Source organism: Nannobrachium achirus (assembly GCF_963921795.1).
Source record: "Nannobrachium achirus genome assembly, chromosome: 11".
In the NCBI taxonomy this organism is placed as follows: domain Eukaryota; kingdom Metazoa; phylum Chordata; class Actinopteri; order Myctophiformes; family Myctophidae; genus Nannobrachium; species Nannobrachium achirus.
Genome location: NC_137820.1, coordinates 25,345,561 through 25,373,043, shown reverse-complemented (window position 1 = coordinate 25,373,043; position 27,483 = coordinate 25,345,561). Strand labels below are relative to the sequence as shown.

At 43.7% G+C, this 27,483-nt stretch overlaps 1 protein-coding gene across 2 annotated transcripts in view; it reads left to right on the top strand.

Annotated features, from left to right (window-relative positions):
* The first annotated feature begins 456 nt into the window (after window positions 1–456).
* The window catches only part of ldlrad3 (low density lipoprotein receptor class A domain containing 3), a 143,322-nt gene continuing 116,295 nt past the window's right edge, over window positions 457–27,483 (top strand). For both annotated transcript variants that reach the window (XM_080736664.1, XM_080736663.1), the window contains exon 1: window positions 457–684. In XM_080736664.1, coding sequence (XP_080592790.1) covers window positions 630–684 — 55 coding nt within the window. In that variant the 5' untranslated portion in view covers window positions 457–629. The remainder of the gene's footprint in view (window positions 685–27,483) is intronic.

Below are 27,483 nucleotides of genomic sequence, written 5' to 3'. Positions count from 1 at the left end.
CCAATACTTTTGAACTAAAGTAAATTTAGATTTCTCAGACTTTCCAATTGTAAAGAGTAGGCTATTTCTACTACAGATTGCAGTAGCCTACTGTTACTTGAGTACTTTTTCCACCACTGCTTTCCAGCTTTCACTTCAATGTTTTGGAGTAAACACGCTATGCAACTTATAAACTGATAAGCTAGAGGAGGGAAGAATGTGCACATGGTCCAAGCCGACCTCTCTCCTGTGTCTCCAGTGTGACTGCTCTCTCTCGGACTCCGCCTCTCTCTCTCAGCAGCACCAACACAACCCGATCCCCCACGTCCGACTCCCCTCCCTGGCTGCTGCCTGGCTGCCACCACCCCAAAGCCCCTTCCATCTCTCTTCTTCCCCCTCCTCCCCTGACCGGATTCCACACCGCTGTCCCAAACGACAATCCAGTACTACCAACTCCACGCCAAATGCCTTCCTAACTTTGCCCGGGGGGGAGAGGAGAGGAGAGGGGGAAAAAAAGAAGAGTGAGAGAGAGCCGCTCTGTCTGTACTACTAACGTCAGAAGTGGGGGGATATATCGGAGAAGTTTTCTTTCTGCCCTAATTATCGGCCCGCGGCAGGGCGGATAGAGGGCAGGCCGAAGAACAGAGCGTATGATGTGGATCTGGTACCTGCTGCTGGGTTCGGGGTCAGGCTCCAGTACGGTTGGTAAGTTGTGAGAAGTAAACTATTACCGTTGTTGCTGCTGCTGCTGCTATCCCTCCGTGCGCCTCTTTAAACGGTGTCGCCATTACGGCGTATTAAAGGCACACACGCGCTTTCTTTGGGGGGGAAAACAACGTAATAACTACAAAAGTTTGATGTGTGTTCGCTACCGTTTCCATGTTTAGGTGTTGTTGTTGCGACTTTAGCGGCGAAGACCGTTCACCGTTTCATCTGTCGTCAGTGTCGTGCGGAATGTTTCGGTCTTTTAAAAAAAAGTCGGCGCTGTTTCTCGTGGTCGCGCTTTTTCACAGTCGTGCACGTCGAAAGCAGTGCACTCTGTTTACCCTGTGCCCACTATGAGTTTAACTGTGTGTGAATAAAGATTTGTACTACTACTACTACTACTAGACGCATTTGGTCTCGGACGGGACGCGTGAATATGCATTCGTGGAAAGGCGTGCGATGTGAGACGGTTGAAAGTGAGGAAGGGGGTTCAGTGTACAGTACTGTGTATGCAAGGCTGCTTATGACCAGGGCTTGTTGACAGGACAGCGTTGACAAGTCAATTCTGTCCTCCTCCCCCAGTCATGGCAGCTGGGGCCTCAGCAGGGCAAGATAAGAAGAGCAATGCCTCAGTTTACAGTTTACACTCAGGTCACTGGTCCCTGGTCAGGCAGCTGGCTGGGTGGCATGGGCTGGTCTTCCTGTTTGTCATTGTAGTGGCCCACTACTTTACTTTACACATACTCACTCAGTATTTGACCAAATGTAGTATACTGGGGTCATCATCACTGTGTTGGCTTGTGGTGGACATATTTGTCAAAATTCCATTAGACATACAAAATGAGTGGACACTACTATTGTACTAATAGGCCTACTAGTACAATAGTAGTGGACTCATAAAGTGCCATAGTGTCGTAGTAAATCAGTGTCATAAATATTCTGAATTGGGTCTTATAATACTAGGCAGTGCCTAAGTTTATGCTCAGGTCACTGGTCAGGCAGCTGGATGGCAACATTGGCATGGTCTTCCTGTTTGTGACAGTGGAGTGGCCCACTACTTTAAAGTTGACACATACTCAGTATTTTACCAAATGTAGTCTATATCTGCAGTTCATTGAATTCAATTTGCAGAAATGTGAAAGTTTTATGTGAGTAAATAATTTGTTGTAACGTAGTAGACAATACTAGTTATACAGTTTACACTCAGGTCAAGCAGCTGGGTGGCATGGTATTCCTGTTTGTGACAGTGGCCCACTACTTTCAACTCTGTATTTTACCATCCTTCAATTGAAATTGCAATAATACGAACGTTTTGTCAGAGTAAATCATCGTGTTCAACGTACAGTATACTATAGCCTATGCCTTCACTAGTTATGCAGTCCATCAAGAAATGCAATTTGCATCTATTACTCTACCTCAAAAGCGTTAAGTGAAAGTTTAACCTGTCTTTCTGTGTAGCCTATATTGGGGACAACAATCTATTCTAGGCTATATCACTGTTCAGTAAGATATTACCTTCCATTCATTAGTCTACTGTTTGGTTTGTTTTGATTTGCATTTTGCATTTACTGATGTGTATCGCAGTGTAGTAAACATATTGTACAGGTGTACAATATTATACTTCATCTTTGAAGCTCTGCATTATGATGAGTGACCCCTGCCTGACAGCCTAGAGGGAATGTTCGATTTATTTACTAAGCAGACATCGTCTGTGCAAACATTTTAAATTTATATAAGCAGCAGACACTGTGTGAATATCATTATGTAATGCAGAGAAAAATTAAACAGATTTACTGAGGGCTGTCAGACCCAAGGCCCATGCTGTGGTCTGGACGGCGGGATGTAATGCATTCATACACATCATCATATTTCTGATGTGAATGCATCCTGTTGCTTGCAGATCATCAGTTGAGGGATAGTGCTGAATAAATAATGTTTGTTTCCAACCTTGTGTTGTGGTCAGCAAGTACTTTTATACTTAGTCCTGTGACAGTGTAGTATGCCGAAAATAGCAGATCAACTTGTAGATCTGCTATTTTCGTATCACGAGTCTTCACTGTCGTACGACAGAATAGACAATTGTAGAATAGACAATGTGTATTGTAGATGTCGGTTGTATCATTAGCACTAAAGTAAATTTGGATTATCTTGTGATTGTGCACTGTACTAGCAGATACGCACGAACGCACATGCACAAGACATGTTTGTCTGTGTGTGTATATGCTTGTATTGCAATCATAAACACAGACACATATGGGCTCAGTCAGAAAGGGCATGATGAGGTATTTGTCCCCGTATAACCTATTTCGGGAATATCAGAGGCGGTTCTAATTAAAAATATATTATTTCCATTTCTTGTTTATAGTTTGTATTTCATGAGCATGCTTCCACTGTGGCATAGGCTTATTACATTAAATTAATTGCACTGTGAGGCCATTCGTACATTTTTGTTTTAGGGAAGCAATAAGACAGCGTAATGACTTTTAATGACTTAACATTTCTTCAAGCAGTGGGACCAATTCTCTAGCAGCAGGGTGCTGCAGCTTCTGAATAGAAATTAGATGAACTCTGATCTCACTTGTATATTATCCCTCCCATGTTGTAGCTCTATACCCGTCGTCCAGAGCAATCCAGCCTATGCTATTATGCTGAATTGCACAAACTGAATTGCATGAACACGCACATGTGTTAGCGTAAAGACACACTTTCACAAATGGTTCAGCCCACAAGAAGTGTGTGACCCAATATGAGTTCAACACCCCTGGCCTATATGTAAATGATATAGCTCCAATGTATGTGAGTGTTCACCAACAGTGGGCAGGAGGTAGAATGTAAGCTTGGGAATCGGAAGGTCCCCGGTTCAATCCCCAGCACTTCATGGCTTAGTGTCGAAGTGTCCTTGAGCAAGACTTATCCCCCTTCTGCTCCTGTCCTGATGAGCAGGTTGGTGCCTTGCCTGGCTTCCTCCACTGTCTGTGTATGAATGTGTGTTATTGTCTCCACCAGCCGAAGGCTGAGGGAGAGTATGTTTTCCCCTCCGTCCGTCCGTGCGTCCGTCCGTGTGTCCGTGTGTCCTCGCAGTTTGTGTGCAGCTAATCTCAGTCACCGTTGGCCCGATCGCTGCCAAACTGAGCACACACATTCCCTGGATGCCAATCTAGAACCTCTGCCCCACATTTTTCAAATCAGCCTCATGGTGGCGCTATAACAGGCCGATTTGTGTGGCCTGGTTGTTACCAGCTAATCTCCGGCGCTGTTGGCCCGATCGCTGCCAAACTGAGCACACACACTCCCTGGATGCTAATTCAGAACCTCTGCCCCACATTTTTTAAATCAGCCTCATGGTGGCGCTATAACAGGCCGATTTGTGTGGCCTGGTGGAGACCTGTGCTCGGAAGAGCACTGCTTCTAGTTGGGCATGTAATTCACATTGTAAAGCACAATATAAATAGACCATTCATTTACTATTTTAAACCATCTACAGAATCTTCTAGTTTTATTTGTAGAGTCTGTGGACGGATTTCGTTCAAACCTCTGCAGTGTGTTATGCATGCTTGAAGCAGCCAGCCCAGATGCATCATTGCTCCCAGCGGTGCTGCTGGCATAACCACGGTCCAGTATCTCCTCAATCAAGACAAATGTGTTGCATTACCCCTGCTGTGCTACCAAGCTGCACATGGGACAGGTGCTGGGATATTTTCATTCATAACCACGAACGCATTTCTCAGGTCATTCCTCAGCCGGTGACACAGCGACGCGGGAAGCAGAATCACATTGTCTGCTGTTTGCATTGTGCTCCCGGTTGGCAAAATCCTTTGGGATTCCTGAACTGTCACAGGGACAGTGTGCAGCTGGTGGAATAAAGTGTGTTTCTGCATATATTTGTGTGTGTACACTCATGAGGTGCGTGCACATACATTCTTTTGTGTGTGTACTCGTGCATGCTTGTTCGTGTGTGTGTACAGTGAATGAGAGGGAGAAGAAAGGATTTGTGTGCTCTATGCCTTGGCTGTACAGTAAAATCCTCAGTGTTCATTTATCCATTTGTAACTCGGAGAGTGTACAAATATAACCAATTGACCCGTCCATTTGGTTACATCTGTACACTCTCAGAGTTAGATTATCCCTCTGGATTCTACAGTGTGATATGGCCGATATGCCTCCAATCATAGTTACATTGTGAGACAGGCAGGGATTATGTTGGCCCTGTGCGTCTGAGCGAGGCGGCTCCAGTTCCCAGAGTTGTTAAACAAAGCCACATGACTGGCGTCACATTTCAAGACCTCTGCGACGGCACAGCTTTAACTGAGTGCACATTCATTCTGTGTGGTTTTCCATCTCGTTTTCCATAACAGATGAACGCCTCCTCCACAAACTACGTTGGGTACGCAAAGAACGCTAAGCCAATTATGCATGATTGTACATTATGTTGCAGCGGTGTCCTGATTCCCAGGGTCCTAAATCATAGCTGTGTTTCTATACCTTCTTCCACCTAGTACTTAAGTTGGGGCTCCCTCCTCGTCCATCCACCCAGGAGTTTCCTTGGATCTATAACTCAACGCTGGGCTGAATGTTTGATGGTCCTTTGGGATATACAGTCTGGTTTGAAGGAGAGCTAGAGAAACCAAGTAGACTGAGATGTGAAAACATTTACTGAGTAGAGATTGACTCTGGATTGATATAAACTACTCTCCATGCAGTGGAGCTAAGGCTTTGTTGCTGAGGGCTGCATTGTATTGACCCCCTATATGTTCCCCTGGTTGCAAAGAATCCATCCCAAACTTGATCTATCGAACCCGCTCATCTTTGAAATGCTAACCGTGGGCACATTTCCCTGCATTCAAAGTTCTGTAGCCTCACGGAATACGTACACTGTACATCATCAGATTCAGTATACTCAGTAACATCGCCAGTTGTTAGGGTGCTATCGGTGTGTAGCACATTGGCTCTAATATGCTTTAGTGAGTCCCCAGTTTGATTCTCAAGGCAGCTGGACAGTTTTGCTGCATGGCTCTTCTTTACTCTTTCTCCTGTCTCTCTTAACTGTAGGCCAATAAAAGCTCAGAAAAGCCACTCAAAATTGTAAAAAAGAATATATTATATACACATAGAGATGCATCTAAATAGGTGATATTCATATACACATACTGCTCAGTGCACACAGTTCGAAGTAGGAACCATGCATACAGCACCTTCAAGGACGTCAAGCGTACTGTGACCAATGTACAGTATTTTTATGACCAGGTGCATACAGTACTGCTATGACTAATGTGCACACTGTGTTATTCTTTCTTTTAATGATTATGACTATTAATGATGTTCTTTATTATCCTTTGTAATTGTTTATTATTGCTGCTAGAATGTCGAGGAACCAAAACCATGATATACCATGCCCTATAAGATGTAACAATATACATTTTGAATCTTGTAGTTTAGTGTACGCAATGGAAGTATTGCCTTCCATTGTGCGTACGGTTTGTTTACTTATTTAGCACTTTAAAACAGCACTGTATTTGATACAATATTGTGTTCTCCCATTGGATTTAACCCTCACGACCAGTCACCTAGTGAATGACCTCACTGAGTTCAACAGTGAAAAATACAAACCTCAAACCTGCAACATGAGAAACAGAGTGAGGAGCTTTGTTGTGAAGTGAAGCCCAAGGAGGGAATCTTAATGTTGTTTTTGTTTTGACGTGGCTAAAAGACCACTGCAGTCTCCTGGTGTTTCTGAGTAACCCACGTGCATGCATGCACGCACGCACGCACGCACGCACGCACGCACGCACGCACACACACACACACACACACACACACACACACACACACACACACACACACACACACACACACACACACACACACACACACACACACACACACACGCACACACTACAACACTGTATGCTGAGTTATTGGATGATTTGGGGTGGAAGCAGAGAGGCAGGCACAGAGAAACACATGATTTACCTCTCACCATTGCTTCAGCTTGAAGCTTCTAGAGTTGCCAATGTGAAAAGGGAACACATTAAAACTTTATTGTTTCAGCATGAGGCAATCTCCCGTCAGATACATTTACCTTCACCTTGACATCTTACAAGAATCCATGGCACTTCTACACAGTACACACGCCATGCGCTTTAAGCTGCAAAAGATGATATCTCAAAAGAGAACTAAAAACACAAACCGAAGGATCATTTTAGCTGACTTCTGTCTTCATCCATTTCTACAGTATATGCTCCTCTGTGAGGAGAATGTTTTAGGCTTTATGCGAGGAATTGTGTCCCGTTTCCCACCCTCTAGCCTGCTCCCCTGCGGTCCCCTGTGATCAGGAGTCATTTTCCGTGTAGTGACAGTCACACAGTCGCTGTGGCAGCCAGCGTGGACGCCGACGGGCTATTTTAGACCGCAATCCCAGCATCCCTCTGTCAATCCAAACAAACACACAGCCCTGAAGGTCAACAAAACCAGAGAGAGAGGGGAGAGGCGTGGAGCGCATCGTGACAGCTGATACTCTGTTTGCTGTCCGACCTGGGCTAAAGTACAAGCTGTTTGACTGCGGTTTCAAATATTTGGACTGCTTGAGGTGTGCTTGATTTATCCCCTTCAGATGTTGAAATAGCTGTGACAATAATGCAACACCATAGTAGTCAACAACAATCAAACGCTCTGTATGAATAAGATGTTATTTCAAGTGCGCTGCCGCAGAATATTTTTAGCCATTGTTCGGCTCATGTCGGCTCAGATACCTATAATAACTCGCCCAAAATAGCAACATCAGGTTGAAAGTGGTTAAGTCTGTATGTACTGTAGGCTTTATAGATATTTAACACATGAAAAGTATTAATAAGAACTTATGACTTAATAAAACTGCAATGGATCCGTTGGAACAATGGTTCTATTTTTAGACATACAAGGTTTCCGTCCGACGTGGGCATTGACGTCTTGTAGGCATGCATAGCGCCTTATTATCAGCGTCATTGCGTGGATCCATCCATCAGCTGATGTCTGTTCTGGTGATTGCACTGTATACTTTGCTGTGGACATTTTACATAATTGTTGCTTTTCAAAGACCACGGGTGCTTTCGTCATTCCAATGAGTTGCAAAGCATCCCTTGGCTTTGGACATTCTAATTACCTCCAGTTGTCCAAACATCTAATCACTAAGGAACTGGTGATTTTGGCTCGATAATGTTTGTTGATTGCAATGCAATCGCACAAACCACTGCTTTGCTTGTTGCGTATTCATCTGGTTGGGAGAGTTTGTTCACAATGGCACAGTAACAATCTATTACACACAATGCATTTGCCTGTCTTTGGCTGATGGAATTGTCCACTTGTTTTTGATCTGTGACATCATTGCCAATGAGTTTCTGTCTCTGGAATAGGTGGAAGATTTAGGGTTTCAGTGTCAGTGGAAATGTATGGTCCCGACTCCCGCCATTTATTGCACATCACATCGATTGAACAAATCTGCAGTGAGGTTCAATGCTTTTACCTGAGAAATGTGAGATCATGAAACAAGCCATTTGCTGAGGTGAAACGCTCAATTATAATTGAGGTGTCACGGAGTGTGAAATTTAGAATATTTGCAGACTTAGCTGTTCCGCTAGATAAAGATGATATAGTAGCTAGCAGCATGTCTTGTGTAATAATGAAATGTGACTCTTTTCTGTTCCCAATCCTCCTTACACCAGAATATATCATTATATCCCATAATGTCCCTTTTACCCTTTTTGTCTTTTCAATGATCTAAACCTCTCTCTTCGACATACGTAAATGACAGAATTACATAATTGTGTGTAAATTGTTTGTGATTGTTTACATGAGTGCATGCCAATGTGTACACACTATACGGTATAAAATGAATCTTTGTGTGTGTGTGTGTGTGTGTGTGTGTGTGTGTGTGTGTGTGTGTGTGTGTGTGTGTGTGTGTGTGTGTGTGTGTGTGTGTGTGTGTGTGTGTGTGTGTGTGTGTGTGTGCGCGTGTGCGCGTGCGTGCGTGCGTGCGTGCGTGCGTGCGTGCGTGCGTGCGTGCATGAGAGAGAGAACAGGCAGAGATAGACAGAGGTGTGACGCTCCCTTCTTTCCACATCACATTGACATGCAGTTGATAGTGCCAGTGGAATTTTCTACACATATTATTATGTGCTCACTCGCATGGACACGCGATTGATTTAGCAACCCTCGGGTGAAATTCCAATCTGAGAAACGCAGAAGCCATTATGCAATGCGTGTGTACTCCTCTAGGCAAGTGCATCAAAGAACAAATAAGATCAATCTCAATTCGGCAGGCTAGAAATAATTGCCTCTTTGTCACAATTAATTTCAAAGCTTTGACTTAAGACCCCATGATATTGATATTGAATTCCCCATTATTGCGCACCTGAAAACAAGAACAGACTTATTAAGTGTAGCTTGATTCAAAGCACTGCTTCCTTGTGCGTAGGCCTAATGGATGGTGACAAAGTGTCACGGCAACCTGGGCTAATATTTCTCCGTCTGTTTTAAGGGAGGGGATGATAATTGGTCCAGAGGGCTGGGCTCCACCCCTCCTTACAAATCTGGCATAAACCCTTGAGCCGTCAAGGTTTCGTCCTCGAGTATCTCTCTCTCTCTCTTCATTCTTCTCTCTCTTTCTCTGTCTGTCTCTCTCTCCAGGGGTGTCGCACCAAATTCTGGGCCCTGGGTACTTTAACTATTGAAAAATAGCAGACATACAAGCTCACAGCGCGCTTGTAGATCTGCTATTTTTGAAAAATCTTGAAAATGTGTGCAAGTCTGTGAATATTTCAAATCCTTCTAAGGTTTTTTTGAAAAACCCATGTTTCTGTCAGTGGTGCTCAAACCTTTTCATGTGAAGGACCCCCAAAATGATATGTATTTGGCCACGGACCCCCATCTCAAAATATTTAGTTCCAGGGACCCCCCAGATGCAAATTTTGAGTCACAAATATTCACTTAAAAATACATATATTCAAATATTTGTACACATTTTCACGACTTTTCAAAAATAGCAGATCTACAAGCTCGCAGCGCGGCACCGAGGGCAGCGCTGTGAGCTTGTATATCTGCTATTTTTCAATAGCTAAAGTAATTAAGGCCCCCTCCACCTTGGGCCCTAGTAACTCAGTCCCACTCCCCCCCCCCCCCCCTTGTGACGCCCCTGCTCTCTCTCTCTCTCTCTCTCTCTCTCTCTTTGTCATTTTTGTCTCTGTACACAATTTTGATTTTACTGCAGTTTCATAAGAATATAGGTTAAGGTTAGCGGTGTCTTATGTTTGGGTAAGGGTCTTGTTACATAATTTAAGGTTATCCTCCTAACTACATGGACCCTAGCATCCCTATTCTGGGGTGAACCAAAGAATAGGCAACAAAGTCACATCTCACAATGTTGCGACATGATGAGGTGTATTGTGACGCGTTGTCACACGTTGTGAGTTTGTAGTTCGGCAATTTTCAGTGAAGAGATTTGGCGTTGATGGGGAAAGAAATGAGCAGAACCATTATAGAGCCCTGGAGGACTCAAGTGTCAAATAAGTGGTTAATGTTAGGCTTAGGGGGCAAAATCTCGATTATTTGACGTCCCATTAATCCGTTTTACTGAGGTTAGGGTTAGGTAACGTCGGACTAATGGGACTTCGGACTATCGAATGTTGAAATAATGCTATGCAGTACGCACCCAGGTTAGGATATGGAATGAATGAAGTCAAATCTGTGTGTGTGCGTGTGCGTGTGTGTGCGTGTGTGTGCGTGTGTGCGTGTGTGTGTGCGTGTGTGCGTGTGTGCGTGTGTGATGTGTGTAAGCAGTAATCCTGTCCTGGAGGAGGACCAGGGGAGGCGAGGCGCTCATCTTCACAGGAACTAATCGCCCAAATCTGGCCTGCTGTTTACATAGGCAACCTCGCCAGCCCCAATCAAATGCAAAGCCCATGTTAATTACCTTAATGCCGCTTCCATGTCAACCATGGATTGGCACCGGTCACCGGCAGCAACAGACTGCAAAATGAATTATTTTCACATGTTCACTGATTATTCCACAACAGAACACCCGACCCCCCATCTCCTTCAGTATTTTGTCTCAGAGAGTCTCAGAGATGGAGCCCGACTGATGCCACATGTTGGCGATCCCAATATTGGAGGGACCTCCTGTACCTACAGTCTATATTTTAAAGGGATTACTGATTACCAACGTTGTGACTGATGTTTTGTAAAAAATGCAATAACATTTTTAAAAGTGCAAAAATGCATATTTGATTATAGTTTGGGAACATAATAACTTATACAAAAAAAACACAAAGAACAAGAAAACAAACAAAATACGCAGTTACACACACGCACACGCACGCACGCACACACACACACACACACACACACACACACACACACACACACACACACTGAACTATTTAACCACTTTAGCCCCATTCAAAACTTTTCTAAAATAACTGATCAAGCTTCATATATAGTTCATCGCATCGCAAAACCATGTGAGCATAATACAGATCGTCTATTTTTTTTAAATAGTTCAAATCGGTCATCAAAAAGGTAAATTAATGGCAGATACATCAGCCAGACACAGACAGATATATCAGCCAGACAGATATATCAGCCAGACAGATGCATCAGCCAGCCTTGAATAAAAGAGCAGAGGGGAGTTAACTTAACGGAGGTGAGGTAGATGTGGAGGTGACTTGGTGGACAGGCAGAGAGGCCAGGGAGTTCAGGCCTGGCTTTGGTCATTACCAGGCCAGAGCTATTAGTCTCGCAGGGGCTAGTGTGTCAGAAATGGTAATTGAGTTAGTCTCTGTGCTGCATGCTGTAATGAGGAGCTACAGGCCTAAAGATCTGACTCATTTCTTATGCCCAGGATGATGTGACGACCCGGCCCGTCCTCCGCCTAATGACTCCCGATACTTAATGAAGGATTGGTGGGATTCCAAAGACTCAGATGGAGCTTTGTACTAATAAACTGCGAGAGCGGGTCCTATGGTTTGTCCGGACACTTTAGAGACTTGTATCGTGACATTTGAATTTTGAGTTTCTACGTCTCGATGGCTAATGGAGCCCCAGAAAGATCACTCTGAAGGGGAGGGAGACAAAAGTGGCCATGAAATATATAAACTATAAATATAAAACTGGATTTGTATGGCACAACTTGCTGTAAAGTCTGTACTTTCAGACAACCTCAACCCCTTATTGACTTCGCTTCATCCATTTTCTCTGGTAGGCATATTTATATATAATTACAGAATTCGCTACTGCAACCACTATGGTTAAAGCAACCAGTTCCATGAAGGTTTCCAATCAAATCAGTGCAGGCAGACAGACATGAATGCCAATGCGGGTGCTAATTAGGTGAGAGATTTATGTGCAGCTGTTTGTTAGGCTGAGCATTGTCCAGTATTTAGTACTGCAGTTCTGTTTTCTTTTCTCTGCACTAAGGAATTTGGTTGTTTACCACATTCAATCACTCAAGTCAAAGCAAATTGATTTTAAGAGGCAACAGAGACAGTTAATATATAATAAACGTATCAACTTAATTCGTTTTTATACTCCATTGATTACTCGGATTTGATGACAGGTTAAGATTTGTAGCCTCGCATAGCCAGACAATATCACACTGCGTGGATATAGTCTGGTGCTCAGCCATTCAAAAAATTATACCGGGGGTGGTTATAAAAACAATTCAAATGGACTCTATTGGTTAGACCTACAACCAATCAGAGTAGCCCAAGAAACCCACTTTGGAACGATACAAACACAGTGGAAACAGCAATTTCAGCAAAGGTGATACACCTCCCCTACAATCAAACGGAGTAGCCCCAGAAACACACTTTGGAACGATACAAACACAGTGGAATGTAACAGTAAAGGTGATAACACCCTCCCCTTAGAGATGGACCGATTGCAAAATTCTTGGCCGATACCAATCCTCCGGTTTTATGAAGGTCTGACCTGCCAAAACCGATTTTTCCGATACCGATTTCTTTAGCTAAGAACTAGAAAATAGGGTTGCTCAAATACCCTTTTTTCAGGCCAAGTAGGCCTACAAGACATACTTCAATTTGAGTACCAACTAGAAGCAGTGCTCTTCCGAGCACAGGTCTCCACCAGGCCGTGTGTCCTGGTGGTGCTACTGTATAATAGGCCAATGTAAAAAGGGTGGCATATGTTCTTCACCATAGATCTTTCATGGAAATCGGACGCTGCATGCATGATTTGAAGCATTGTGTTCCAAAAATGTGTTTTGCTAAACTCTACCTGCTGGTGGCGCTATAACAGGCCAATGTGAAAAAAGGTAGCATTTGTTCCTTGACCTAGTGGGAATATCTGTGGCAAATTTCACGGTAATCGCAAGCTGCGTTGATGATTTTAAGCATTTTGTTCAAAAACTGAGCAATCCTGCAAACTTTGGAAGCTAATATTAGTCAATCAGGATGGAATATGAAATATCAGACCGATCGGACTTGATCACATGACTATAGAGATACTGTGTACCGATTTGCGTGATTTTTGGATAAAATCTCAAGGAGTAATATGCAAAAATGTGTTTTACATAAGTCGGCCCAAAGGTGGCGCTATAAAAGGCTGATGTGAAAAATGCAGGGCAAAGGTTTATCCTTAGCCTCTAGGGAGTGCGCTTACAAAGTTTGAAACTGATCGGTGGAGTTATAGGTAAAACCACAAATCGGCCTGTTATAGCGCCACCATGAGGCTGATTTGAAAAAAAATTAAGTGGCATTTCTTCCTCGGCCTAGTGGGAACGTGTGTGCGCGATTTCATGATAATTGCACTTTGCGTTTGGGATTTGAGGCATTTTGTGCAAAACGGCTCAATCCTACAAACTTTGGAAGCCAATCTTAGCCAATCAGGAAGGAATATGCAAAATCGGACAGATCTGTGTCGATCACATGACTGTCGAGATACTGCCTACCGATTTGTAGGATTTTTGGACAAAATCTGTAAGAGTAGTGCACAGAAATGTGTTTTGCGAACATCGGCCACTAGGTGGCGCTAGAAAAGGCCCATTTGAAAACTTTAGGGCAGAGGTTCTAGATTGGCATCCAGGGAATGTGTGTGCTCACTTTGGCAGCGACCGGGCCAACGGCGACTGAGATTAGCTGCACACAAACTGCGAGGACACACGGACGGACGGACGTACGGACGCACACACGGACGGACGAAGGGGAAAACATACTCTCCCCCAAGCCTTCGGCTGGTGGAGACAATAAGCTAGAAGAACACTAATGCCAAATCAATCACAATAGTACAATATCCAAAAACACAGACAATATCTAGTCTATGACCGTCTGTTTTTTTTTCTCCTTCTTTTTGGAGACGACATTGACACAGGATTATGGAATATATCCTTACATTGCAGTAATAAGCACCATCTGTATTCTGTAGGCTGCCACTAAGTAGACTGGCTGCTACTTGCTAATGTTTACTTTAGTCACAGGACCAGAGCATCATGCTGTGCAGTGCCATAGACACAATTGGCATAAAACCGGTTTTATGTCAGTGACCTGCCGATCACCGATTCGGCCGGTTTGATATAATTCCTGCCGATTTTTGATATTGGCCGATACCGATGTCCATCCCTACCTCCCCTACAACCAATCAGAGCAGCGCAAAGGTGATACGCCCGCCCTACAATTGCATAATGGGCCCTGGTTGGTTCCTCACGACTGGTGTTGAGAAAGATTTACATAGCAGAGCAGGGTTAGACCCTATCTGCCCCTATCTGCTTAGAGTCTAGCTGCGCTAGACTATAAGATTTGTGCATATGCATAATTTAAGTTGCATGATTGGGTCGCAATGCGCTGACCCGCCATGCTAACTCATTTGTGAGCTTGTAAACACAGACGCGCAACAAAGTATAAATCCGAATCGGGCTGCACAGGCGTATTCTCTCTGTATTCTCAGACCAGCTGATCCATTTACCCAACAACATGTCACATGCTCAGAACTATGAGCTTGGTTTTGCCAACTTCACAAATTGATGGATTACTCTTCCAAATTGGTCCAACTACTCATTTGTCTTGCCGAAGAAACTGTGGGGTACGTTTGTTTAAAGATCTCATGGCGCTCGCTTGAAAAGTGCCATTACAATGCTTTGACATCATTGTGTTGGTAGTCCCGGAGAGGAGAAAAAATAGGGAAACTAGTCGAGCTATGAAGTATGTAAACAAACATCACATTTCACCCTCATGTGATTTTCATCTCCTACATGTCCTCCATGGGTCAGGAGCCCTGCTGATCAGCCCTGCAAGAATGCCACAGCACTGATGATGATGGATTATGATTGATTACTCCTCGGTTGACCTCTAAAGTGAACATTCTTTGCTAGCAAAATGCGCACCTACGTGTACACACACACACACACACACACACACACACACACACACACACACACACGTGCACGGCGCGCACACACACCTTATGCACAGTTGTATAACTATGTTAAAATATGCACACATGGACACATTGAAACATAAACACACAACACAGTGCAAATGCTGAATTAATTGGGTATGAAATCTGAATACCCTTTTCATCCAATCAGGAGAGAACATTCATACAAGATATGGATAAAATTGGCAACCCACTTACCCACCTGAAAATATATTTTATATTACTAAAGAGCTGGATAGGTGAAGAGACCCCCTGTTACTGAACATGCCACTCTATAGCACTGATGACTATTAGCGGGGCAGCTAAGGAGAACAATACTTCAGTTGTGGAAAGAAGCACCAAAATTTGACAGAGTGTACCTCTTGGGTCATTCTTTAGAAAAATCACATTAGACACTTCATTTTCAAAATGGCCGCCAGTTTTAAAGATGGCCGCCTTTTCGGATATGTTTTACAGTACGCCAGCCAGTTAATATTGAATTTTCATAATATTAGAGTTGTTTTGTAGGTTTTAAAACATCCTGAGTTCATTTATTACACTTTTAAAGCAGCCAGAATAACCTTTCTGACTTTTGATGGGGTCTTTCCTCACCTGGGACCCCCCAGAAAGACCCCTTAGCCTATTTCAGTAATCGCTCTGCTCCTGCGCCAGAACAATGTTAAATTAGATCTGAATAAATATGCTCTGAAATCAAAAATGACTAGCAGCAAATAACAGGGGTCTTCCATGGGGGTCTGGGACCCCTGGGGGGTCCTCAGAGCTACTACAGGGGGCCTGCCAAATCTCGATGAGATCTCTTTTTTTTTTTTTCATTTGAAACTTTGAATGTTTTTATGTATCCTGGTTTTATGTATTGTACTTTGATAGTATTCTCAGTATTATTTATAATGTTTTTGTGTTAAACAGTTATGGTTGACAGCTGTTACTGCAGGGATTGCAATAGTGAAGGAATTGCAACTATTCACTTTGGGCACGCAGAACAACATTTCCTTTTTTGCACACACACACACACACACACACACACACACACACACACACACACACACACACACACACACACACACACACACACCTCTTTGTTATTGTCACCCCAAAACCCTCACCTTATCCTCTTATAGAGCCCATGGTCAATTACGCCCAAAGAGATTCACTACAATACAGTGATTTCAGACATGCAGGATATATTCGTCTTCATCAACATCATCTTCAATGTCCAACAAAATAGTGTTGACACAGTCTCCACCATAGCATAGAGCAGGGTTCCCCAATCAGTTTTACCCAAGGGCAGAATTATGTCTAGGGTACCAAGCCGAGGGCCACAACATTGCAGGGTGCGATGGCTGTGATCCTGCTACTCCAGTGACATTTCAAATATACTAGCGTTGTTGCTGCTCTTATGCCACCATTATTATAATTATTATGACAAATGCACTCCTTAAAGTTGAAACAAAATAAGTTAAGAACCAATTAACCAGTCTGCTTGAAAAGTATGCATCTGTACTGTATAACAGTAGCTAGTTGACAGTGCAGAGACATACAGTAATTGCCTTCCTTTGATCAATTAACGAGGGGCTGTCAACTACTTAATGGCATCAGCTGGACACAGACACACACGCACCTTCCCTCTGCAGTGCTCTGTCTGTCACATTTCTCTCCAAAAGCCCTTGAATATGATTGAAAATGATTAAGGATTACTGTGATTAAGGTAAGCTTACGTTTCATATCGCACTCACCATACCTGTAACTTTCACTGGTCCCCCAAAATAATTTTTTCTTTTTTTTTACTGGGGTTGGTGGGGACCGGACAGAACACCGGGCCGCAAATGGCCGGCGGGCCGCGTACGGGAGGCAAGGACTTGATAAGGAATCTTCACGTGTTTGCACTTCCTCAAAATCATGTCCCTTGATGAAGGTATCGTATCATGATGCCTACTTTGTCATACCTGACAAATTGCCCTGAGCTTCCACCAATTGAAGAAAATAGATGAAATTGAGTGGAGGGTATGTTCCAGTCAGGCTTCTTGCCCTCCCTGCTCCAAAGGCAGTACTTGAGCTCATCAAATGTGGCTGCAAAGCAGGTTACAAGGGACGGTGCAGATGCTCAAACAATAACCTGCCTTGCACTCCTCCCTCCCTGCAAATGCTATAGTGGAAACTGCCAACACTATTAGGGAGGACATGTATAGTAGTGAATTTCTTTGGGTACAATTGACCGTGAGCTCTTTAAGAGGATAGGGTGCATGTTTTGGGGTGATGATAACAAAGAGGTGTGTGTGTGTGTGTTGTGTTGTCAGTGTGAGTGTAGAGCAATACATGGACATGTTAGTCTGCGCGCCCAAAGTGAGAAGTTGCAATACCTTAATTCTTGCAATCCCTGCAGTAACAGGTGTGAACCTGTCTGTCTAACACAAAACAATTATAAATAATACTGAAAATACTAATAAAAACTGTTTCAAATGTAAAAAAAAGAAAAGTCCCCATCAAGATTCGGCAGGCCCCCTGTAGTAACTCTGAGGACCCCTGGGTCCCGGACGCCCCGTGGATGACCCCTGGTATTTTCTACTACTCATTTTTGCTTTCAGAGCCCAGTTACAACAACTTTTATGCTTCAGTTATGATCTAATTTAACATTGCTCTTGAGCAGGAGCAGAGCGATTACTGAAATAGGCTCAGGGGTCTGTTTGGGGGGTCCCAGGTGAGGAAAGACCCCAACCAAAAGTCAGAAAGGATATTCTGGCTGCTTTAAAAGTGTAATAAATGAACTCAGGATGTTTTAAAACATACAAAACAACTCTAATATTATGAAAATCGGACATTAACTGGCTGGCGTACTGTTCAGAGACAGCCATCTTGGAAACATGGCAGCCATTTTGATTTTTCAGTGTCTAACGTGTTTTATCATAGGAACAACCCCTAAGGAGTACTTGTGAAAAGTTTTAGGTTTCTTTCCACTTGTGAAGTATTTTAGTACAAAAATGCATTTATCTGCACCGCTATATCAGAATATAAAGCTTTAACGTTTTATTTAAAAAATATGTACTTTTTGTTTAAACCAAAAAATATCACTTACAGCTTAACACATTGAATGCCCAGAATTATTCAACGTTTAATTTGCTGGTGCCCATGGCAACCCGCCATTTTACCTACCTTCGAGGTACTGGCGAGAAAAGTAATCCGAGTAAATGTAATCCAAGCATGTCCTGTTTATTTCGCGAAAATCTTTTCTTTCAGTCAGGACCGTTTTTTATTAATCCTAAGCCACAGCGTTTGTGTGAGGGCCGGTAGAAGAGGCCGCCGTTTTGAACATGAAAGTGATTTAAAAGCTAGATTAGGAGAAAACTGCATCTTTGTGCAGCAGCTATTGTAGCGGTGCAGATAAATGCATTTTTGTACTAAAATACTTCACAAGTGGAAAGAAACCTAAAACTTTTCACAAGTACTCCTTAGGGGTTGTTCCTATGATAAAACACGTTAGACACTGAAAAATCAAAATGGCTGCCATGTTTCCAAGATGGCTGTCTCTGAACAGTACGCCAGCCAGTTAATGTCCGATTTTCATAATATTAGAGTTGTTTTGTATGTTTTAAAACATCCTGAGTTCATTTATTACACTTTTAAAGCAGCCAGAATATCCTTTCTGACTTTTGGTTGGGGTCTTTCCTCACCTGGGACCCCCCAAACAGACCCCTGAGCCTATTTCAGTAATCGCTCTGCTCCTGCTCAAGAGCAATGTTAAATTAGATCATAACTGAAGCATAAAAGTTGTTGTAACTGGGCTCTGAAAGCAAAAATGAGTAGTAGAAAATACCAGGGGTCATCCACGGGGCGTCCGGGACCCAGGGGTCCTCAGAGTTACTACAGGGGGCCTGCCGAATCTTGATGGGGACTTTTCTTTTTTTTACATTTGAAACAGTTTTTATTAGTATTTTCAGTATTATTTATAATTGTTTTGTGTTAGACAGACAGGTTCACACCTGTTACTGCAGGGATTGCAAGAATTAAGGTATTGCAACTTCTCACTTTGGGCGCGCAGACTAACATGTCCATGTATTGCTCTACACTCACACTGACAACACAACACACACACACACACCTCTTTGTTATCATCACCCCAAAACATGCACCCTATCCTCTTAAAGAGCTCACGGTCAATTGTACCCAAAGAAATTCACTACTATACATGTCCTCCCTAATAGTGTTGGCAGTTTCCACTATAGCATTTGCAGGGAGGGAGGAGTGCAAGGCAGGTTATTGTTTGAGCATCTGCACCGTCCCTTGTAACCTGCTTTGCAGCCACATTTGATGAGCTCAAGTACTGCCTTTGGAGCAGGGAGGGCAAGAAGCCTGACTGGAACATACCCTCCACTCAATTTCATCTATTTTCTTCAATTGGTGGAAGCTCAGGGCAATGTCAGGTATGACAAAGTAGGCATCATGATACGATACCTTCATCAAGGGACATGATTTTGAGGAAGTGCAAACACGTGAAGATTCCTTATCAAGTCCTTGCCTCCCGTACGCGGCCCGCCGGCCATTTGCGGCCCGGTGTTCTGTCCGGTCCCCACCAACCCCAGTAAAAAAAAAGAAAAAATTATTTTGGGGGACCAGTGAAAGTTACAGGTATGGTGAGTGCGATATGAAACGTAAGCTTACCTTAATCACAGTAATCCTTAATCATTTTCAATCATATTCAAGGGCTTTTGGAGAGAAATGTGACAGACAGAGCACTGCAGAGGGAAGGTGCGTGTGTGTCTGTGTCCAGCTGATGCCATTAAGTAGTTGACAGCCCCTCGTTAATTGATCAAAGGAAGGCAATTACTGTATGTCTCTGCACTGTCAACTAGCTACTGTTATACAGTACAGATGCATACTTTTCAAGCAGACTGGTTAATTGGTTCTTAACTTATTTTGTTTCAACTTTAAGGAGTGCATTTGTCATAATAATTATAATAATGGTGGCATAAGAGCAGCAACAACGCTAGTATATTTGAAATGTCACTGGAGTAGCAGGATCACAGCCATCGCACCCTGCAATGTTGTGGCCCTCGGCTTGGTACCCTAGACATAATTCTGCCCTTGGGTAAAACTGATTGGGGAACCCTGCTCTATGCTATGGTGGAGACTGTGTCAACACTATTTTGTTGGACATTGAAGATGATGTTGATGAAGACGAATATATCCTGCATGTCTGAAATCACTGTATTGTAGTGAATCTCTTTGGGCGTAATTGACCATGGGCTCTATAAGAGGATAAGGTGAGGGTTTTGGGGTGACAATAACAAAGAGGTGTGTGTGTGTGTGTGTGTGTGTGTGTGTGTGTGTGTGTGTGTGTGTGTGTGTGTGTGTGTGTGTGTGTGTGTGTGTGTGTGTGTGTGTGTGTGTGTGTGTGTGCAAAAAAGGAAATGTTGTTCTGCGTGCCCAAAGTGAATAGTTGCAATTCCTTCACTATTGCAATCCCTGCAGTAACAGCTGTCAACCATAACTGTTTAACACAAAAACATTATAAATAATACTGAGAATACTATCAAAGTACAATACATAAAACCAGGATACATAAAAACATTCAAAGTTTCAAATGAAAAAAAAAAAAAGAGATCTCATCGAGATTTGGCAGGCCCCCTGTAGTAGCTCTGAGGACCCCCCAGGGGTCCCAGACCCCCATGGAAGACCCCTGTTATTTGCTGCTAGTCATTTTTGATTTCAGAGCATATTTATTCAGATCTAATTTAACATTGTTCTGGCGCAGGAGCAGAGCGATTACTGAAATAGGCTAAGGGGTCTTTCTGGGGGGTCCCAGGTGAGGAAAGACCCCATCAAAAGTCAGAAAGGTTATTCTGGCTGCTTTAAAAGTGTAATAAATGAACTCAGGATGTTTTAAAACCTACAAAACAACTCTAATATTATGAAAATTCAATATTAACTGGCTGGCGTACTGTAAAACATATCCGAAAAGGCGGCCATCTTTAAAACTGGCGGCCATTTTGAAAATGAAGTGTCTAATGTGATTTTTCTAAAGAATGACCCAAGAGGTACACTCTGTCAAATTTTGGTGCTTCTTTCCACAACTGAAGTATTGTTCTCCTTAGCTGCCCCGCTAACAGGGCAGTGAACGAGAAGACCGCGCTTCCCGGTCATTAGCAGTGATAGCTGAGTGGTTAGTGTCCACACCTAGGACTCTGGAGGCCCCAGAGGCCGCAGGTACGTTTCCCCGCTCCAGCTATCACTGCTCCCCTTCCCCCTTGCGCTCCTTGTGGGCATCACTGGGTTGAGTTCAGCTGGGTTAAAGCTGATAAAAAAAAGCAGCTGGGTTGGGCTGCGATATCTGAATTTCCCCCGCGGGATAATATAGGTAACTATTATTAATATTATTATGTGATCCCGCGGTGCATTTTGGGAAATGGAGTTTGTTTCATCACCGCGGTAGTACAGTACAGGTGCTACAGTACAGTATTGTTCACTGTACAACGCGGCAAACGCGTCTTTGGGCACACGTAGACATCAAAGAGAACGACGCGTTGCCACCTCGTGGGCACCCGTTGAGTTAATTTATCCATTTGTGACTAAGAATGCACAAATGTAACAGTTGTTCACACTCAAAGTGCTGTGCCAGCTGACTGTCACACCCATACAGGTCAGATTCAGTGCTCGAGAGCTCCCCCAAAACGAAACTCAATTAACCAGCAGCAAACTCACAAGTAAACAAACAAACCTCGGCGAAGGAAAAAAAAACGCAACGTTCCGGAACGAAGCTGTTTTTGATGGTGGTCCATTTGTTTTCATTTAGCCCGGGTGTCGTTATGTGGAGATGTGCTGGGCCCCTGCAGCAGTGTGTCTCTGTCAGCGCGGGCCTTCCCTCCTGTCCATTACTACAGATGGTCCCGCAGTGGAGCGCTAGTGAAGAGAAATGAGCCGGACGGCACCCATCGCCGGGAAGAGAGGCGTCTCAACGCATGCCTGCTTTTCACCCACCAACGCAATTACTCTCTGCTTTGTTCCGCGTTCGGATATGACAGGGCATCAGAAATTATGGTTAATACAGGAGGATATGAGCGATGTGAGGAATACACAGTGAGACTGGTGGGTGTGTTTGTGTGAGAGGGTGGCTGTCGGTTGTTGAGTTCGCAGAGGGGGCGGAGGCGAGGTTGCCGGTGGACGTGAGTCTGCAACTTCGATTATATGGCCATGTTAAGCCCAACAGGGTTGTGTAGCCACTTGTGAGCATGCTGCTGGAGGAGCACTTTTTGATGTGCAATCATAACATGGCGAGTGCCTCCTGACCTGAAGACAGAAGCCAGTGGGGTTTGTGACACTGTTGCACTTCATTGTCGGATTCTAAACCGCGTGCCGTATTACGGTACATGTAGCCTCGGACAGGCACACAGTCACAGACTCCCACAGATACTAAACCAGTGACCCGTGACCCCCCAAAAGAATCACATTTGATATGGGGCCGCCCACCCCAATAAGCACTTGGAATGTAGGAGTTGAGGCATTACATGTTGTTGGACTCGGTTCCACAGATAATATTGTGAAAATAGAGTTCTACAAGCTAAGCTACGAGGCGTTCTAAGCTTGTAGTTCAGCTATTTCCACAATATTTGCCTCTTTCTTACATTATCTGACAATTTAGCCAATGTTTGACCAGTTATTATTGTATAGTTTGTTGAGGACTTTTTTGAGGCATTAAAAAGGTCTTAAAAGTCCTTCACTTCACTGTCCTCTGGGGATCCCCAAAAAATCATGTGGGGACCCCCCTGGGGGTCCTTACCCACAGGTTGAGAACCACTGTTCTAGACTATTTCTCAACGTTGTCGTTGGGTCTGGGGACCAAATGGACACTTATCGGTTTGGTTTGTAACTCTGATAGTGTTCAAATGGAACCAAATGGACCCATACCGGTACCAGTCCATTTGGTTCCATTTGGTAACTCTCAGAGTTAAATAACCACTGATTATTGTACAGTGTAGATTGGGGCCCAGAGATTAAAAAATCACTTCTGTGTGAGTGAGCGGGGCTGATGATAATGATGATTGATAGACCCACATGACGTCTCATCATTATATTGTCCAATCAAGTCATATATATTGGAGCGGTTAGCACCTGTTAAAAAGGAGTATCAAATGGGGGTCCATAGCCAAATGCATATCGGCGGGTCCTTGAAAGTGAAAAGGTTTAGAATCACTGAACTAAACTACACTGGAACCCCAATCTACACTGTAAAGTCCTCGGTGTTAATATAACTCTACGAGTGTACAAATGGACCCCAAATGGTCCATTTGGTTCCTTTAATTTGTACGCTCACGGAGTTACAGCCGTTTAGACTTTCAGAGTTACAGTCAGTCTGTAATTTTCAGTTTTCCGCCCTCTAGTGGCGGAAAAAATTACCTCTGGGAACTCAGATTGCAGTCAGTCAGATCCCTAGGTAGTTAGTTCCCAAACCTGACGTTGAGAAACAATGTTCAAGACGCCTTGTCTCTGAGGAGCAACGCTGTAAAAAGTCAGTGAAAGTGAGTGAGGCGTTGCTATGGAGATACAGTAGGTACTGTACACAGTTTAGTTGTGCATAGGAGACCAGCATGGTGAAAGTTGACAAGTGATGGATTACACACATACATACAGTATGTGTGTGTAATCTGGGTGACTGAAATGTAATTCGTTTTTCTTTTCTTGTTATAGACATAGACATTTCTGACATCTGTTGCGAGAAATGTAATTGGAGTCACAGCTTATGTTTTTCTCCCTTTATTCTTGTCGATAAGCTATTCAGACCTGCCTCCTACATTTTCTAACCTTGAGCTCCAGGTTTTTAAATGCAATGAATGTGGAGATACAGTAGGCAGCTGGCAAGACATTTGTGAGGACAGTTCCCGTTGTAAAACAATAGGGAGAGCGGATGTTCATGTTTTAAAAGTTTCACACTGATTAAGAGACTTAAAAGGATTGTTGGAGATGAAATGAACTGAAATTAAACGTTAAAATGTATCCCAATCAAACCTCCACTGGCTGTCAGTCAGTCTGTCAGTCACACGTCACACTTTTGCCCTTCTCATATCTCCGCCACCGTTGCCCCAATCCATGCCAAATGTTGCACACACACTCCTTGGCTGCCAAACCACTACTTTGACCCCTCATTTCTCACATGGCCCTCTTCTAGCGCCACCATGAGACCGATTCTTGCACCAAACAAATTTCTGGTCACTGCTCCTACAAATGTTGCCCTAAAATCATGCAAATCGGTACACAGTATGTCTAGAGTCATATGTCATCAACATGGATCTGTCACATTTGGCGCCACCATCAGTTGAGCTTAACACTGAAACGTTCTTAACAACCGTAGTTATGTGAGTTTCTCTGTAAATTGCCTGTTAGCAGCACAAATGAACGGCTCCCAACAGAGCCAGTTCTCCCCCGCGTTAGTACAATATCTGAACCCCTGACTGTCATTGCTGCTGAGGGGGAACCAGTAGCGTTCATGACCTTTCTCATGATTGTTCATGTCTCCTCCTGTCTCAGTCCTTCTTCATCTTGTTTGGCCTTTTTTATACATAGGTTAAAGACTGGGGTCTTTTGCAACACTGACCTAAGTCAGTGGTTCTAAACATGGGGTCTGGGGTCCCCCGGGGCTCCTTGGAGGAGTTCTAGGGGGTTCCCAGCTAAATGATTAAACATGTTGAAGTAAATACAACTAAGAGAACGTACAATAATGTTAATAATAATTTTGATCAGCGCTACAGTAACAGTGTACACAGACGTTAAAGGAATTCTGGACCAAATGACAGACAAATGTTCTCAGATTGTGGTCCCAGAGATAGAACATCTTACAAAATGGGGGGCTTAACCACTTAACCACAACATGCCATACTTAATTTGGGCATGTCATTAGAGATGAAAAGTTTCAAAAATGTAAAACGATAATTTTTATTACATTTTTTTATAGGCTCACAACATGCAAGAGGTTGTTGGAAATCGTAGATTAAGTTAGGCTATTTTCACCACGTGACACCATCATATGATGACGTATAATATACCGGTACTGTAGGGCTTAAGTGGTTAATGCACACCAAATGGAAGGTCTTTGAAATTTAAAAGCTCGAGAATGACTGTCTTTGACTCATTACCCCTCTCACACATTAGCATTCGCTTGAGTTGAGACAGAGAGAGACAGAGAGAGCAGACAATGACCACTTGCACTCTTCCCTCATTTGCATTCCACTGAAATACACGTTTCCATTTGAACCCCTTCATTCTCTCCTTCATGTAGTGTACGTATCTCACCTCTCTTATTAATATGTCCTTCCGTTCCAGGCTTTGCTCTCGTTCCTTTTCATCTCCTGGCCTGTGTGTTTTTTTTTGCCAGATACAGATCATTTGCACTCAGCCCTCAACCCCGGCAACGACTTCATGGCCTGGCTGCACAATTAGGAACTCATTACCGCTGATGGAGAGACAAGAAGACAGTGGAAAAAAGACGCTGTCCTCTTTTAATCCCCTCCTTTTCACTTCTCCCTCTCCCAGGGCATTTTTGGAGCTGTGTGGAACACAAGCTCCCTATACGTGGCCGTGTGTGTGGGTCTGTCTGTCTGTCTCCGTGTCTCCGTGTCTCCGTGTCTGTCTGTCTGTAGCCTGCAGTAACCTTTTCTGACCACACATGTTAAGGGAGGGGCGCTGTTGCACACACACACACACACACACACACACACACACACACACACACACACACACACACACACAGCTCCACTTCGAACAGAGGTTCGATTTTTTAAGTTGAGAGGTGCAATTTTTCCTGCTCCTCCTCCTCCTCTTCCTCACTACTTTCATCACAGCATACCCTCTGCCACACTACTACTTCAGCTCAATGCATAATGAGCGTGTGTGTGTGTGTTTGCTTAGGTAAAAGTAATTGTGCAGTTTCTGTCTGTAAAGCATAGTTTTTCTCACCAAGGTGAATCTTTTTCTCTCAGCCCAGATGCGTCGCGTCCCATGCATTTAGAGGAGTTTTCCATTTAATTTAGAGTCTGGAGAGCTCTGAAGTTATTCGCCGCGAGGTGCATGTTCCATATCGTCGTTGTCGGGCGGAAACCTTGTATCTCCAAGTTTCAAATGTGTACGTTCTTTCGCAAAGTAAAGCACTGCTTCATCATACAAGGCCGTCACACAAAAGTAGTGAAAACAGCAGATCTACAAGCACACAATGCCTCGCACCACGTTGTGTGCTTGTAGATCAGCTGTTTTCACTAGTTCAAATATTTCTTTTCGGTTTTGGACATACACGGTTTTCATCGGACAACGACGATATTCTTTGTCCTTTATTTGCACTACTGAGAAATCCCAAACCATCCATCATCGCCTCCCCTTCATTCATTTCCTGTGAAATCCAAGTTAACCCTGCCCCCTTGTTTGCCCTGTCGTGTCGAGAGCCCAGGTGGTACAAAAGTCTCAGTGGCGTCGCACAAGGTCACCGGCTGGGCGGGCGGCTTCACACTTTTATCATCCCTCTCTGTCTTCTCCGGCCGCGCCGGAACGCAGAGACACAGACAAGACTGTTCCGTCACTGGGTCTATGATTGAAGGGTCACGTGTTCCATTTACCCAGTGTGTTACCGGCACACATGAGCGCCCGTTGAAGGAGATGTTCTGGCAGAGAGCGGTGACATTTAGTTTAGTGTTGATGACACCCCAAGGTGAGGGAATCAGAATTAATGGAACAGATGGGTCTGATGGAGAGGCGTCATCTTTTAGACTGATGAGGATCGTACAGAGGTCATTTCGTCTGGCTGGCACTCTCTCTCTCTCTCTCTCTCTCTCTCTCTCTCTCTCTCTCTCTCTCTCTCTGTCTCACTTTCCCCTAGCCTGGTTCCAGACCCTGAATCGCCACACCCCTTTAATTTTTGGCCTAGAATTATTGAATGCTTTAACCAGTGAAAAATAGTAGATGTACAAGATCACAGCGCGGCACCGAGTGGCCAAATACATATCAAATACATATCATTTTGGGGGTCCTTCACATGAAAACGTTTGAGAACCACTGACATAGTAGTCTTTCAAGAACAGGCTAACTGAGCTCCATTTAAGTGAAAAGGACCTTTTCTTTGACGATGGCGAGCCAGATTGCTGACATAGAAACATAGGTTTTTCAAAAAAATCTTAGAAGGATTCAAAAGACACTTATAGAATCGGGTCAAAATTCAAATTTTCAATAGTTAAAGCATAAAATAATGATACACAATAATGTGTACCCGTTCTAAATGGTGTTTCGGCGATTCAGGTAGTCTTGAAGTGCTCTCATTGAAGAGGTTTTCCTTGTTTGGAAATCCGTACGGCGAATAAGCATCGTGAATCAGCGTCTTGTGAGCAGCGTGTGTGGGGTTTTCCAAGAATTCAT